General features: G+C 41.2%; 1 protein-coding gene and 1 pseudogene across 1 annotated transcript; both read right to left on the bottom strand.

Moving 5' to 3' along the window:
* Nucleotides 1-6,476: 6,476 nt before the first annotated feature.
* Nucleotides 6,477-9,056, bottom strand: LOC123077110 (putative disease resistance protein RGA3; annotated as a pseudogene).
* Nucleotides 9,057-10,094: 1,038 nt separating this feature from the next.
* On the bottom strand, nucleotides 10,095-12,086 carry LOC123077111 (uncharacterized). The gene is made up of 2 exons (XM_044499321.1): nucleotides 11,829-12,086; nucleotides 10,095-10,432 (listed from the first exon to the last, which is right to left on the bottom strand). The coding sequence occupies exons 1-2, from the start codon at nucleotides 11,954-11,956 to the stop codon at nucleotides 10,294-10,296; spliced, it is 267 nt and encodes an 88-aa protein (XP_044355256.1). The 5' UTR covers nucleotides 11,957-12,086; the 3' UTR covers nucleotides 10,095-10,293.
* Between the last annotated feature and the right edge of the window lie 2,421 nt (nucleotides 12,087-14,507).

Here is a 14,507-nt window from a genome sequence, read left to right as displayed (position 1 = left end):
GTCGACCAATGTTACAAAAGCAAGGGAGAACTAAATGACCTTTACATGCAACCGATTTGCTTGATGATGATGAAGGGTGGTTAGGCAGTAGCTTGCTTCCTTTGCATCTAGCCACGTCCAGAATTTCATCAACATCATATATAACATCTCTCAGTTGGCCAAGCCAATTGTTTACTGCTAACTCTTTTGCCCTCCTTTTCTCAGCATCATATATACAACACTGAATTAGTTCAACTCGTTGCAGCAGTTTTGCGAGCTCTTCTTCCACCCCTAAGATTAGTATGGCTTCATTGGTAACGATATCTTGCAACTTACTGGCATATGATCGAAGCAGAGCTTCTAGTATGGTCGCCATGGATGAGGCAAACTCAGCGCTAGAGATATTCACCAAAGAACACCAGGGTCTGGGTGACTTGTTTAATTTCGGCATGGCAATAACCAAAGGCTGAAAATTAATACACAAGGTATCTTAACATGCGTTGAACTGAGACAAGTCTCAGTAAATATATATTTGTTAGAAGTGTAAACGTGTTCAGTTAGAGATAAGGAGAGATAGAGATAGAATTAGTGACTTTCTTACAATATTGACTCAAAAGATGTGAACAGATATCACTACTTAGTTGATGTTAACATTTAAGAAATATTAGCATAATGAAGCTATGCAACGTACATACAGATATAACTAGATGATACCCCGCGCGTTGCTGCGGGAATCTTGTTAAAAAATATATAAACGGGTGCTACAACAATAATTAAAACTTATGAAAAGCAAACATAGAAGTTCCCTCAATTTATTTTATTTTGAATAAAAATAATAAAATTAAGCATACAACAAAATGATGTATATGAAGTGCAAAATGTTTAAACTACAGTTACCGAAATATCATTTTCTTGCAAAAATGAAACATCAACTACATAGGTATTTTCTCCAAGCATTCAAGACATGCTGTCTAATTTATCTTAATTCATCTGGATAAATAATTCAGACCCAATAAAGCGACACTTAACATACTCAATAAAAATCAATACATATTGTTAGTTCATCAGTTCGCTTGAGTGGACTCAACTGTATGCCAAAACTAAGCTAATAAGATTCACATAGCCCTCCGTTGAGGGCTCCAGTTCGTCAAAATAATTGTACGCCCAAACAAAATATTACTAATCAAGTTTTTTTGACCTTCTCTGACCAACGCCTTTTTTGCCAAAAAAAAGGGAAGAGACACTCTCATAAGAATCATTATGAATGGGAGAAAATATCTTGACATGGATTTTCATGTGTAAGCATAACATGAATCAACAATATAACTTTGATTATGAAATTTCCTCGAATCTGGATGCATGCTCCAAATCCCCGGCGGAAGCTAGTGTAACAGTATCTGAAAGAAATGACACATGTAACTCATGATTACATAATCGATTGCACTTGCTCCCGGCATAAAACTGGTGGACTGAAAATGTGAGAGGTCAATAAATAAAACATGAGTTGAGGAGGGGCAATTGCCTCTGGCTATGGCTGCATTAAGATTTATTTCTTATTTTCCAACACCATGGGTGAAGGTCAAATTTGGTGGTCATCGACATATATAGTGTATGTTCCCATGTTGTTGAATGTTGATTCATATTAGTGACAAAGATGTCAATGGATATGAATGAGAAAAATGATCTTAAATATTATGTATTTTTCTTCTTCCTATTTTTCATATATAAGTGGTCTATGTTTGGCTCAAACTCAGAAGTAACACACACCAATATCTAACCTCACTCGCTTGCATACTTGACAAAGTAAAGCCGTATATCCTGCAAATACAATATATCTATGAGACCGACAAATTATTAGACATCTTCAATTCAAGGGATACTTGAGATCAGTTACGTTAATATGTGCCAAAGAAATTAGAACAAAGGCGCAAGCTGCGCCTGCTTTAAATTACTAAAGCCCCAACAAAAGACCAGAAAGTAACGTGCCAAATATGCATCCAGTTATGATATATGTCCTTTATCCACTAACACCTCTTCCATAGCAATGAGGTCAGTTGAATGGTACACACATCAGTTACCAAATCTTGGATTGAAATTCATTTTACCTATTTCCCTTGGCAATCCCTTATTAGCAGCATCTTCCAACATGCTATTCCCTCTGCAAAATCTGAAAACTGAATGGGCATGGAATGGAATAAGTCAATTGCTAGATGCGCTCAACAACTGACTGAAATCAAGAAACACCAATCGCTCTTGCGCCGCGCCGACAGTCTGGAGGAGGTGGAATGCTATAGTTAGCAATGAGGAGATTGTTGTGGTTGTCCGAAATTCCGAGTAGAGGAGGATGCGGCGGGAGAGGTTGTACTCATGCAGTACGCCATCACCATTGCCATCTTGGCTGAATTCAGTAAATCACCAACAGTAGTACTCCCGGAAATTAACTGCCTGCAACTATAAACTGGTGTATTTATCCATATCTTGTGAAAAAACTTTTTATTTTACTGAATTCAAAATTTTCTTTAACACTGTTTACAAAGGAGCTCCAAAAACAGAAAAGAAACAAAGTAACAGGAAACAAAGCAAGTTCGATACAAACCCCTCAGAAATATACTCACCTGTCAGTCCACATAATTCAAGTCCAAAAAGAGTTCTGCTGAGCGAAATATACCGTAAATACAAAGAGGTACCGCTATGGCATCGTTGCTACCCCTTTCCGCCCATGGTGGAGGAGCCTCGAGCCGAGTTTCTTCACATCGAGCATGGCGAAGGCTGGATAGGAAGGAAAGTCTGAGCATTTGTTGCCTTAGATGCTCCAAGCGCAACCTAAGATGATTCAAAGGCAAAAGCTTGAGGATGGGAACAATCATAGTCTGTTGCAAATAGAGAGTGTTGAGCTACCAGGACGGATCCCTATTCCCAGATGGAACACGAGAAGCCGTGCGAGCTGGATGGATGGCACTACATAGGGGTATTTAAGCACACTTTCTCCCGCATTTGCAGCGTAATGGAGGGCGAGGTAATGAGGAGCGATGAATTATGTGGTGCATGGGGGCGTTTCATGTGCATTTGTACCTACATTGTGGCTAGGAGATCATGCGTCATGGAGGTGGAAGGATTGTGGTTGCTTTGGAGCAGTAGCGGCAGGCAAAGTTAATGCGTATTTGTGGCCGGGAGATCGTCGACCGTGGCGGCTGGCCCGTCGTGGCAGCGGCTGATCGGGAGACTGGTCAAGAAGTGCCCGGCGTGGCAGCGTCTTGCCGAGGGACTGGTCGGGGAGCGTAGTAGCGGAGCCGGCGGCTGGTCAATGGGCTTAGAACGTGTCAAAATCCCCACCAACGACCAAATAGGTCAACTATATAGCCCGCGTACGAAAACCTTCCATAGCTCAGCGCAAAACAATAAGCGGTCTTGTCTAAAAAAACAATAAGCGGTTGAGTCCGGAGGCACAACGTTGGCCGGCGTGGAAGCAGGAAGCGTTACTTTTCACTTGGGTCGCGGCAGTACGGGGAATCATGCTGATTGGCTGTTCTTTTTCAAACTGAATGGTGAGGTGGCATGAAGCTGATGTGGACAGTGTGCATGTCTAAAGAATTGGTATAGTGGGGAGCAACTTCTTAAGAATGTAAGATGCACTGAGTAGAGCCAGGTATTGTGGTCTAAATTCCTGAACTAGCACTCTGTAGTTCCATTTTTTCTGCTTCTCTCTGGTAAATTAAAATGATTTAATGGTTTGCTTTTCTCAGCTCAAGGGTCATAAATGGCAGCGGCTGCATAGAAGCATACATAAAGAAATAAGAAAAAAATATTGCATTGAGTTACAATATGTACAAATACTAATGAGTAAATGGCACTGGCGGTCTAAGAACTTGCACCGTGGGTGCACTTAGGTCACACAACTTGCAAACCGGAAAAACCCATCACATAACTTGCATTGCGCATGCAATCAAGTCGCGGACTGCAGCTGAACCGGTCGGGAGCTCGGTTTTCTCTGATTTGAGGTCACGCGCGACGCACATGTCGTCTGCGGACGGCCGCTTTTTTGAAGATAGCCCCCTGAACTCTCACGCAATGCCGCATTGAAACTCCCCTATGTTCTCTCTCGCTGCCTCTGTTCGTTGCCGATGGGAGTGGAGACAAGCGGCGCTGCGGCCTCATGGAGCTCGTCAGATGCCAGGCTGCCGGACCAGATGGTGTTCAATCCGACGGTGGAGTTGCCGGTTCTTCGCACTGAATGGCATGGGGGTCCGACGTATGGTGAGTTTCCCCCTCCCCCAATTTTAGTTAGGGTTTTCTCCTTCACGCAATAGATGAATACTGGTGGTGCATCTAATTAGTTTTAGGACTAAGATGTGCGCCGCGCGTGACCTCAAATCAGAGAGAATCGGGCTCCCGACCGGTTCAGCTGCAGTCTGTGACTTGATTGCAATTTGTGTGACTTAAGTGACGGTTTTTTCCGGTTTGCAATTTGTGTGACTTAAGTGCACCCGCGATGCAAGTTCTTAGACCGCCAGTGCCATTTACTCAATACTAATCATAAACTATATTTTTGTTTGTCTGATCCATTCTACCCTTGATTTGTTTTGCATGCGCTAGACTAGAATGATGACAATTTATTCCATCGTAATAATACTAGCAAAGCTCGCTGCCGCCGCGCTAGTCGATACAGTGTGTCTATATGAAGTGAGGGTACATGCAGAGTGGTATCAAGTCAGAAAAGTTGTTGCACATCTTTACTACAATTCTTGTTTGCATTGTAAATTTATTTTGTTGTGTGGTTACCTACTGACGGGCCATGGTAAACTGCCATTGCTTTGTTTATTCCTTTTTTTGAATTGTTGATTGTTTTTTGAGGTATCTACCCGCTTATTTCAAGTGGTTTGTTCGTTCCTTCTCTGTATTGTAAGGTGTTTTCTATTGCCACCTCAAGTGCATAGTAGTTGTTATCGTTAATAGTCCAGGTATTTGGGCCGTCGCATCATGTCTGACACCCTTGGGAAGCCCCTGTACGCCTACAATTCGTCTCGACGCCCTTGGGAAACCCCTGCACGCCTACAATTCAAACGGAGGGAGTAGCAGGAACCAAATCCTCATATATAAGGCCCGCGATCTCTCTAGAAGCAAATCAAGCGGATATGAGGAAGTCGCGAGGCAACACCACGCCCACACCATCGTGTCAATAGCATCAATTACCAACCCGTGCCTGCAAGAAAAAAAAAACGCCTGACACTCAACATCACCCAACCCATGCATGCGTTGTAGAAGAATAAAGATCGTAGCCGCTAAACAGACATGCAATGAGTCCCCCAAAACATATCCCAGTTGATCGAGAAACTAAATTGCCAAAAAATATGCTAAAGGCATCAGCGAGCATCCCCGACCAAATCCCCAAGTGGTACACGTGTTCTTCACCTATTAGCTAACATAACATAGAGGCAATATATTGTGCATGTAAGTTTTTGATGACCATAGATAAATGTCACAAGAAGGAAAAATAATTACCAAGTACACAAAAGAGCATACTTAGAAATATTATCTTTCCACAAACCTGCAGGAAAAAATATATTTCCAAGAATGCAACAGGTACATCATAGTCAAATCTGAAAGCATCAGATTCTTAAAGTTAAAATATGCAAATTGCAAAAAGGATTTTGCTTAATGAAGGTAAATAAAAGTTTGAAGCAGAATAAAGGGTACAATATTCACTTACTGTTTAACCCAAATTATTGTTGGAGTCATTCAACAGGACTAAAGCTTGCTTTCATTTGTTGAAACTTACTATTATCATTACATAAAAAGCATCCTAGGATGTCCATCATCTGCCGCACACACAAATGAAGACCAAATACCAACGCCAGGTGAATGGAAAAGATAGAGCAAACAAAAAAGGCTGGCTGCCATAATTCATGTAATCTATCAAAAAGGAAGACAGAACCAATTAGGCATATATTTTTTGTACTATATGCACACCCTTCAAATCTGAACTAACAATTGATATCCTTATTGCATGAAGCTCAAAACTACCAAGGGAGAACTAAAACTGCAATGGTGCATTTATGTATTACAATGAAGAAATCAGAAGACTCTCCCTTCCATAAGATTTTTTTTACTGAATTTATGAAATGTAAATTTTTTTTAGGGGTACGTAAATTATTATGTAAGCATGTAAATCTGAGTGTGAGACGTCCTTGGGCTCATTTCCAGCCACACACATATCCTCGCGCTTATGTATAAACACCACGCCTATCGGACTTGCCATGAACCAAGAATTCAAAGCAATTTTTATTTTGCGCAAAAATTGAACCGGTGAAAAATACGTCCTCGAAATCTCAACTCAAGATTAACTCGGTTACGTGCCAATTCTCATCTCTCTTTGACCACCATAGTGTTTTTGTCATGCAAAAGAACTTGCCTATTATATTTTATTTTGCAGGAGAAAGAACTTGCCTATTTTTATTTTTATTTGACGGGAAAAGAACTTGCCTATATATGCTACAAAATAACAACACGAAACAATCAATCTATTCAAAAGCTATTCACTTAAACAATGTGTTTCCTATTCAAAGATGTACAAAGCAGTACAAAAGTCAAATTTAAAACTGCGACAAAGAAGACAACTCTTCCAACTTCCATCCATCTTGTACAACAGCATTCTCACTTCCATCACCAACAGGATAATCTTCTACAAAAGTGAGGAACTTCAGTTTCCCTATCCCTTTTGGAAGCTCATTTATTTCGGTGCCACAAAGATCAAGACATCTTAAGCTGCTCAACAGGATCATTGCCAAAGGAAGAGTGTGCAGATCATCACACCATCTCAAGCTCAGTACTTGAAGGTTCTTTAGGGAGCCAATGGATTCCGGAAGACAAGATATGCCAGTATAATCCAGATTAAGTAGACGTAGATGTATCAATTTTCCTATATACTCTGGAGTGCTTTGTACAAGTGAGTAATTCAGTACCAAAACACGAAGAAGCAGAGATTTCTTGAACAATGTATCCTCAATTCTCCATGGACCCTTAACAGTTAGGAAAGTCCTCACCTTAACATCCACCTTATCCACTCTAGGTAACACTAACATATCTTTCTTACTGACAGCAGTAACACGTCTAAGTTTTGACATATTTCCACCCCTTAATAATTCAACATCTCCAACAAAACATTCTTCTCTTGATATATTTAAAGCAAGCTGCCTCAAGAGGTCATGCATTTTGCATTCAGCCTGGTCAAAACTGTTAATATCTGGCTGGAGGAGATTCCGATGTATTAGCTCGTAGTAGTACTCTTCTGCTATGTCTTCTAGTAGTTGGCCTTGCTGCTCCTCGATGAATCCTTCAGCAATCCATAACCTGGTAACTTCTTCACGCTCAATGATAGAATCTTCAGCATACAAAGCACAATAAAGGAAACACTGCTTCAGACGATGTGTTAACTCATCATAGCTTAGATACAAAGCTCCTTCTATTTCATCCAAGAGCATGTTCTGGGAACCAGCATATTTGCCCAAATACTTTTTCCACTCATTCTCCGTTAGATCTCTGCTTGCCAAAGCACTAGCGGTAACCTTGATTGCAAGAGGGAGGTGACCACATTTACGAACAATCTCAATTCCTGTGTTTCTTAAATTCTGCACTTCTTTCTCTTCGTCAATGTTCATGCTCTTCCAAAGTAGCTCCCACCCCACCTCTGCTGACATGAGATCAACTTGATGGGTATGTTGTATCCCTATTCTCATTGCAATTTGATCATCTCGTGTGGTTACCAATATTATTCCCGCAGTTGTTTCATGAAACGCAGGTCTTAGTAAATCCGTCCACACATTGGAATGCCACACATCATCCAGAACCAAAAAGAAACTCCTTCCTTCAATGGTTTCTGCAAGCTTCCTCTGCAGCTCTGCTATGGTTTCACCTTGCTCATGATGCACACCAATATTCCGAAGAACCTCTTTCAGAAGAGTTACTTCATTGTAGTCTCGTGAAACACAAATCCATGCATGTATCTTGAAGCTTCCTTTTATTTTTTGGTCATTGTATATTTTCTGTGCTAGTGTTGTCTTTCCAACTCCTCCGGTTCCAACAATACCAATCTTGTAGGACTTGTATTCCTTGTGCGCAAGAACTAATTCCACCAACTTCCTGCTGGAATGTATGATCTCCTTTCCCACAGGCCACAAGGTTGGAGCTTCTTATCAGTTTGGATGATGGACTATTTCTTGTAGGCTGTATACTAGTGTTGAATGTTAAGAATATCTTGTCCTTTGAAATGTTCTCTATCTTTTTGTTGAGGCTTCTAATCCGAACAGCGACATCACGACGTGACCAGATGTTACAAAAGCAAGAGGAAACTGAAAGGCCTGCACATCTAGCTGATCTGCTTGATGGTGATGAAGGATCATCAGGAAGTAGCTTGCTTCCTTTACATCTAGCCACATCTAGGATTTCATCAACATCATATATAACATCTCTCAGTTGGCCAAGCCAATTGTTTACTGCTAACTCTTTTGTCCTCCTTTTCTCAGCATCATATATGCAACATTGTATCAGTTCTACTCGTCGCAGGACTTGTCTGAGCTCTTCTTCCACCCCAAGGATTAGTATGGCCTCATCTGTAATGATATTTTGCAACTTACTGGCACATGATCCAAGCAAAGATTCAAGTATGGCTGCCATGGATCAGACAAACTCGGCAAGTGAGATCAACCAAAAACACCACAGTGACTTGATTCTAAGAATGGCAGAAACTGGAAGCGATAAGGTATCTTAGCATGCTTTCGAAAATGAGATAAGGCTCTACAGATACACGAGAAGATATCACTATCTTGTTGCTATTTACATACAGGTCCAGCACCTTGAATAGCGCCAAGTATCCAGGACTAAATTCCAGAGCTGCCACTGAGTATTTTAATTTGTTTTTTGTTTTTGCAAATTTACACGTGTTTTAGCAAGCAAAAATATTTATTGGTTTGTCCTGCCCAGTCAAGGGCGCCATCCAATGGCAGCTGCATAGCAGTCTATATAGCGATCGAATTACAAAAAATGTTGCATCGAGTTATATATCTATCTGTTACAACAGATAGATTGATCATCCAGCCAAAATTTCCTTTTTCTGATCTATCTTCTCCGCGACTAGCTGTATGTAAACTAATTTATACGATTTTAGTAATGAAAGTCAAGTCGATTGCAAGTCATTACCTCACAAACTACTTTTCCAACAAGGAAAAACCGTCAATAATAAGAATCCATATATAGTGATCATCATGCATCTGGAAGAAGCAGTTTGCTATATATGATGATCAGTCCATCTCGCTACTTTTAAGATCACACAAGGCAAGCTAGAATCAAGATAGATAATAGAAGATTATTGGCCAATCACCAGTGAAAACGTTGTTGCTGCTATACCTGCAATATCTAGATAATACAAGATTGTCAAGTAAGGCCCATTGCTATAGACCCAGAAGTGCGAACAATGAGATCAAATATATACCTGGATACAGGCCGGTAACTCCACAGGATCAAACGAAGAACGAAAGCGGACCAAGACAAGCCTCTGGGTGCGAAGAGGAGTAAGAACAGAGCAGAACAAAATATTCAGGAAATTGGTGAATGAGGCAAACTCGGCAGGGAATTTCTTTGGTTTGATTGGTGAATGAGGCAAACTCGGCAAGGAATTTCTTTGGTTTGAAGCAAGCATTAGCCGCATAAGGCTGATGATGAAGAAGGCTTTGGTGCTGGCTAGAAGAGAAAAGAGATGGAGATGCTCATCTTTGTTTACTTGGACGTAGGGCTAACTAACGATCCCTTCCTTCAAACCATTGCAGCAAAAGCAAAAGCACTCAAGGTGGCTCACCTTTCTTTCTTGTTGATTGAACCTGATGCCTTGCCTGAGCCAGTAGCAGCATATACATACTGGAAAGCCAAGCAACAGCAAAGCATTTGGTTTGAAATAAATAAGATACCCAATAAACACTGGCTGCTACAGCCCCCTCCTCTGCTTCAATTGTTAATTCATGTGTCAGGATATTTAACCAAGCAACATTAGCTCATCATTTTCAACAGCCAGCCATGAACTCTCAGGAGGACCGCACAGGGGCACCATACACTTACGATCAGCGAGAGAAACAAAGCAGAATCTTCTCATGCCACAATTGCCAGTACAGAACTATGGATCCCAAAGAGATTTAGGATACAGCTTACAGACGACTATATCGTATCCATCAGTTAATCCAAGCAGTCAATGAGGTTCAACTCGGGGCTACTCCAGAGTAACTAGAGCACACTTGCCAACAAAATTTCAAGATTAACTGCACTAGCTAGTTACTCATCGTCCTTAATTCTCTTGAGCAGCTTGGCAGCCCACCGGCGCAGCCTTTTCTTCAGGGTGAAGCCAACCACAACGCCAACCACAAAGCTGACGGCGCCGAACTTCGCGCAAGCTGACAGAGACACCATCCGTCTGCAATACCAAAGGATCGTACATCAGTTGCATATATACTTGCAAGGATCATAACTTGAGTCAGGGATTACAGATTTACAGTACAACATGTGCACGTTCAAAACACCAAAAAATGTTACGGCTGCAGCCTAAATCTAGAAAAGAAGACTAGAGAGTAGATGCCAAATGTGGAAAACATGCATGTGCCATACAGATTTCACTATATAGGCACAGAGTCTATTTGGTAGATGACTGCAGCTTTGGTTGGCAGATGCAGACCCCAACCCTCCACATTGTCTTTGTTCCATCCCCAGCATTCAATTGCATGCCACAAAATTTCAAAGCATGCTATCTACTGGATGTTTGAACTTGCAACTGACTTTTCCAGTCTTTAACCTCTAAACTGGGAGGTTCTGATAGAACTTTGGACTAGTGCAAATCAATACTTTCAATTTCAAGTAAGAGGGGACAAACCTTTCACCTACAAGTATCAAGACAAGCAGGCTTTCAATCAACTAATGACCAAAAATAAATAAACTGGAGCCATATATCAAAATTTCAATTAGGATCAAAAAATTCGACTGGGTCAGGTTTCTTCAGATTAGGGGGCTAATTTAACATAGGGATCAGTGTACTTCAACCCCCCGCAGCCACTGCTCAAGGGTGGCAACCTCAGTTGGCGCGGCACCATAGGGTGCACAGTGGCAGCACGGCACAAAGCAGAGGATGGGCATGAGAGGGTGAGGCAGAGGCCTGGGGATTGCTTAAGGAGGAGGCACAGGAGAAGTCAGAGGGTACACTTGTAGAAGTGGGATATGGAAATTCAGCAATAATCATATAGCAGACAGCTGCATAGTGAGGCAGAGTTGCAATCTCCTAAATCAACGTGGCTAAGCATGTACATTGGCAACCAAATATCTGCTGTTTAGAAGTTCCATAAATACATGTACAACATACAGGGTATGTTCCCCAGGCTAATTCTTGTTCTCAGGTTTACGGTTTGGCATCGGTTAAGGTACAGAAAGCCATATAGCACCATATGGAACAAGAGATGTGACAGACACCCAAAATACTGACATAAGTAAACAGAAGTCGAATAATTGGCTGTCCTACCATACACAGAATGACATAACTGAAGCTTTCTTACAGACCAAATCCCTTTGGCTCGTTTAGTCAAGCTTTCAGCTCTGATGATAGCCACAGAGAAAACATGCGGTGCAGGTGTTGCAAGGGATTTCCTACATGTGCGTCAGCCACTATTACAGTGTGTACAGTATAATACGCTTGATACACCCAAACTACAGGCAGCATACCGCGAAATCCGCCCCCAAATCGAAGCAATCTACCTGGCGAGCGAGCGAAAACAGGGCGCATCGATCGAATCAGAGGAGGAGGGGGGCAGGGAGGTCGGACGTACCCTGCCTCCCTGGGCAGGAGGAGCTGGTCGGAGAAGGCGGCCGAGGCGGAGCGCGAGGAGGAGGATGAGTTGGCGGCGTCCTGCGCGGCCGCCTGCAGCCTCCCCACCGCCGACGAAGCCGAAGGCATCTCCGCGGATCCCGACCTCTCGCTGGCCTCGCCGGGGTTCGAGCTAGGGTTTAGCGGTGGAGGATTTTTCTTCCCTCTTTTCTCGGATGGGGGTGGTGGTAAATAAGAGAAGGAATTTTCTTTTTCCGCCTTTTCTTGTAGACGAAGAAGAGGAGGAGAAGGAGCGAAGGCGAGGTCGATTTGGGGATGGGCCGGGCCGGGACGGCACTGGTCCAATTTCTCTGTGATTTCTTTTTTATTTGGAACTGATGAAACATCGTCATTTCAAATTTCAAATTGTTTAATAACTTCAGAGTTTGAATCCTTCGAGAAGTAAAAATGCCGGTACGTCTTGACCAGTTTGTCGGAAGCGCAGGAGACATGTCATCAACTACCTCGATGTAACTTTTATTATGTTTGAGGCGCTTGGTACTTCCGGTGAATCTTTACTATACTGGCACATATGCCCTTGCATTGCAACTGGAGAGATATTTTCTGCGAGAAGTAATGGGAGAGATAACTGATTTGTCCATCAAAAAAAGTCTTCATGGCAGTGGAGCGACAAAGCGAGGAGCTGGGGTCTTCTCGCGGGTCATGTTTGGCTCACGATATCTTGATAGTGGTGGGTTGGTCGGCGTGACGGCGACCACCCAACTCGTGCCTTTTCTCCTCTGGGTCTGCCACCGTGTCGGGGTTGTGGCTGCCTCCTCATTTCGTGGTTGCGCGATGACCTTCGAGGTATGGTTGCTTGACCACACTCTCCTATGACAACGTAACCAAATAGATTACTAATTACAGCACATAAATCCCTTTTCATTAGCATAATCAGTGCATAATCAGACATACCCTTCTTTATCAGGGTTTATTCTTATTTTAGCGCTCACGTCCACATAGCTTTTAAATTAAAGCTAAACCAACATAGTTCACTCTTATTGTCACATGCCCACAATTTCTTTCAATTATAGCCAACCGACATATTCTCTTTTATCATCAAATAGTGCATGGGACGCATAACAATTCGCGTCTCTCTGCCAGCACATTGGCAGGCACAAACATGTCCTATGTTTGTAAGGCGTGAGTAAAATTCTAAAAAAATGACGAGTTGAAGGACCGAACTCATGACCTCAAACACTCGACCAAGTACTGTTAGCCACTCGAACAAACAGTTCTTGCCAACAAATAGCCAGCGTGAATGTTTAAAAACAACTGCCGGCTTAGATTCAAAACATTATCTATTTTTTAATTTGCAAAAGTTATATTTATAATTAGGAATGGCCGAATATTCTTGGAAAAGCGCACATCTTTTGAAATTCCAAACATTTTACCAAAATACAATTTTGTTTCTGTAAATTCCATTCATTTTTCTAAAAAGACGAACAAAACTTGAAACGGGAAGATTATTTGAAATTTACAAATATTTTTTCTGAAAACATGAACCTTTTATAAAAATATGAATTTGTTAACAATTTTTGAAACGGGACCATGTTTTGAATATTCAGAACAATTCTAGAAAATGTGTTTTTGTAAAGACGAACATTATTTTGAATTTGTAAACATTTCATTACAACAAGAATATTTTTCGAATTTAGAACATTTTTCAAAATGCAATTTAGTTTAGAAAATCTAGAACAATTTTGGAAAACACATATATTTTTGAAAAAGCAAAAACATTTTATGAATTTGGAATGAGAAGGAAAAAATTAAAGTGCCGTACATTTTCATAACGGGAACAACTTTTTGGAATTCTGAACTTAAAAAAATAAAATCTGAATGTTTTCTGAAAATTTGAAATTTACAAAAAAGGAAAAAAAAGTTGGATGGAATAAGTAAATAATAAAAAGGAAAGGAAAAGAGAAAGAAACAGGACACACACAAAAAACTAATACGGGCCGGTCCAGTTTTCGGCGTCCTGTGCGAAGCTCTGAATATTTGCCGCTACACGCGACAAATAGTGTTTTCCAAGCTGCATGGGTAGAAAAATAAATGGGCTGCTTTGCTGGGCCACACTGCCCAAGTACAAAATTCTGGACAAAAATTTCCCTCAAGAAAAACTCGAATAGAAAAAAAATCAATGATGAACCAATGAAAAAAAATTCAGAGAAACGCACCTTGCTTTATTAGTAGGTAGGTATAGATATAGATAATAGATCTGATGCTTTATGAAAATATAGTTATCGATTCAGTGGATGCACTTACTAATTATGCACGCTTCTATCTATACTTCGAAGAGCCGTAGGATTCAATCATCCATTCCTCTTTCTTCTAACCTGAGAGCAATTCTAGAAGACTCGCCTCATTCATAGTCTCCATAATGTATGAAGCACGCTTTAAAATATTTTAAAGGTTGTCGAGGTGACACGCAAACTCAGAGTCATCAAAACATAGCCTTTTTTTTGTCTTAGGTCACATCAAATCAATTGTCATACATTCAGTTGGAATGATTTAAGATTTAACTTTAGATAATGTTGCATTATAATTTTGTTTGGGGGGGGGGGGGGAGGGGGGGAGAGGGGTCAATTAGCAACATTTGCATGTTACAGATGTTCAAAGTTGTCTCTTTTAGGTCTCCCAC

Source organism: Triticum aestivum, chromosome 3D (assembly GCF_018294505.1).
Source record: "Triticum aestivum cultivar Chinese Spring chromosome 3D, IWGSC CS RefSeq v2.1, whole genome shotgun sequence".
Taxonomy (NCBI): domain Eukaryota; kingdom Viridiplantae; phylum Streptophyta; class Magnoliopsida; order Poales; family Poaceae; genus Triticum; species Triticum aestivum.
Note: the sequence above shows the minus strand (reverse complement) of the source record. Positions and strands in the feature narration are given on the sequence as shown.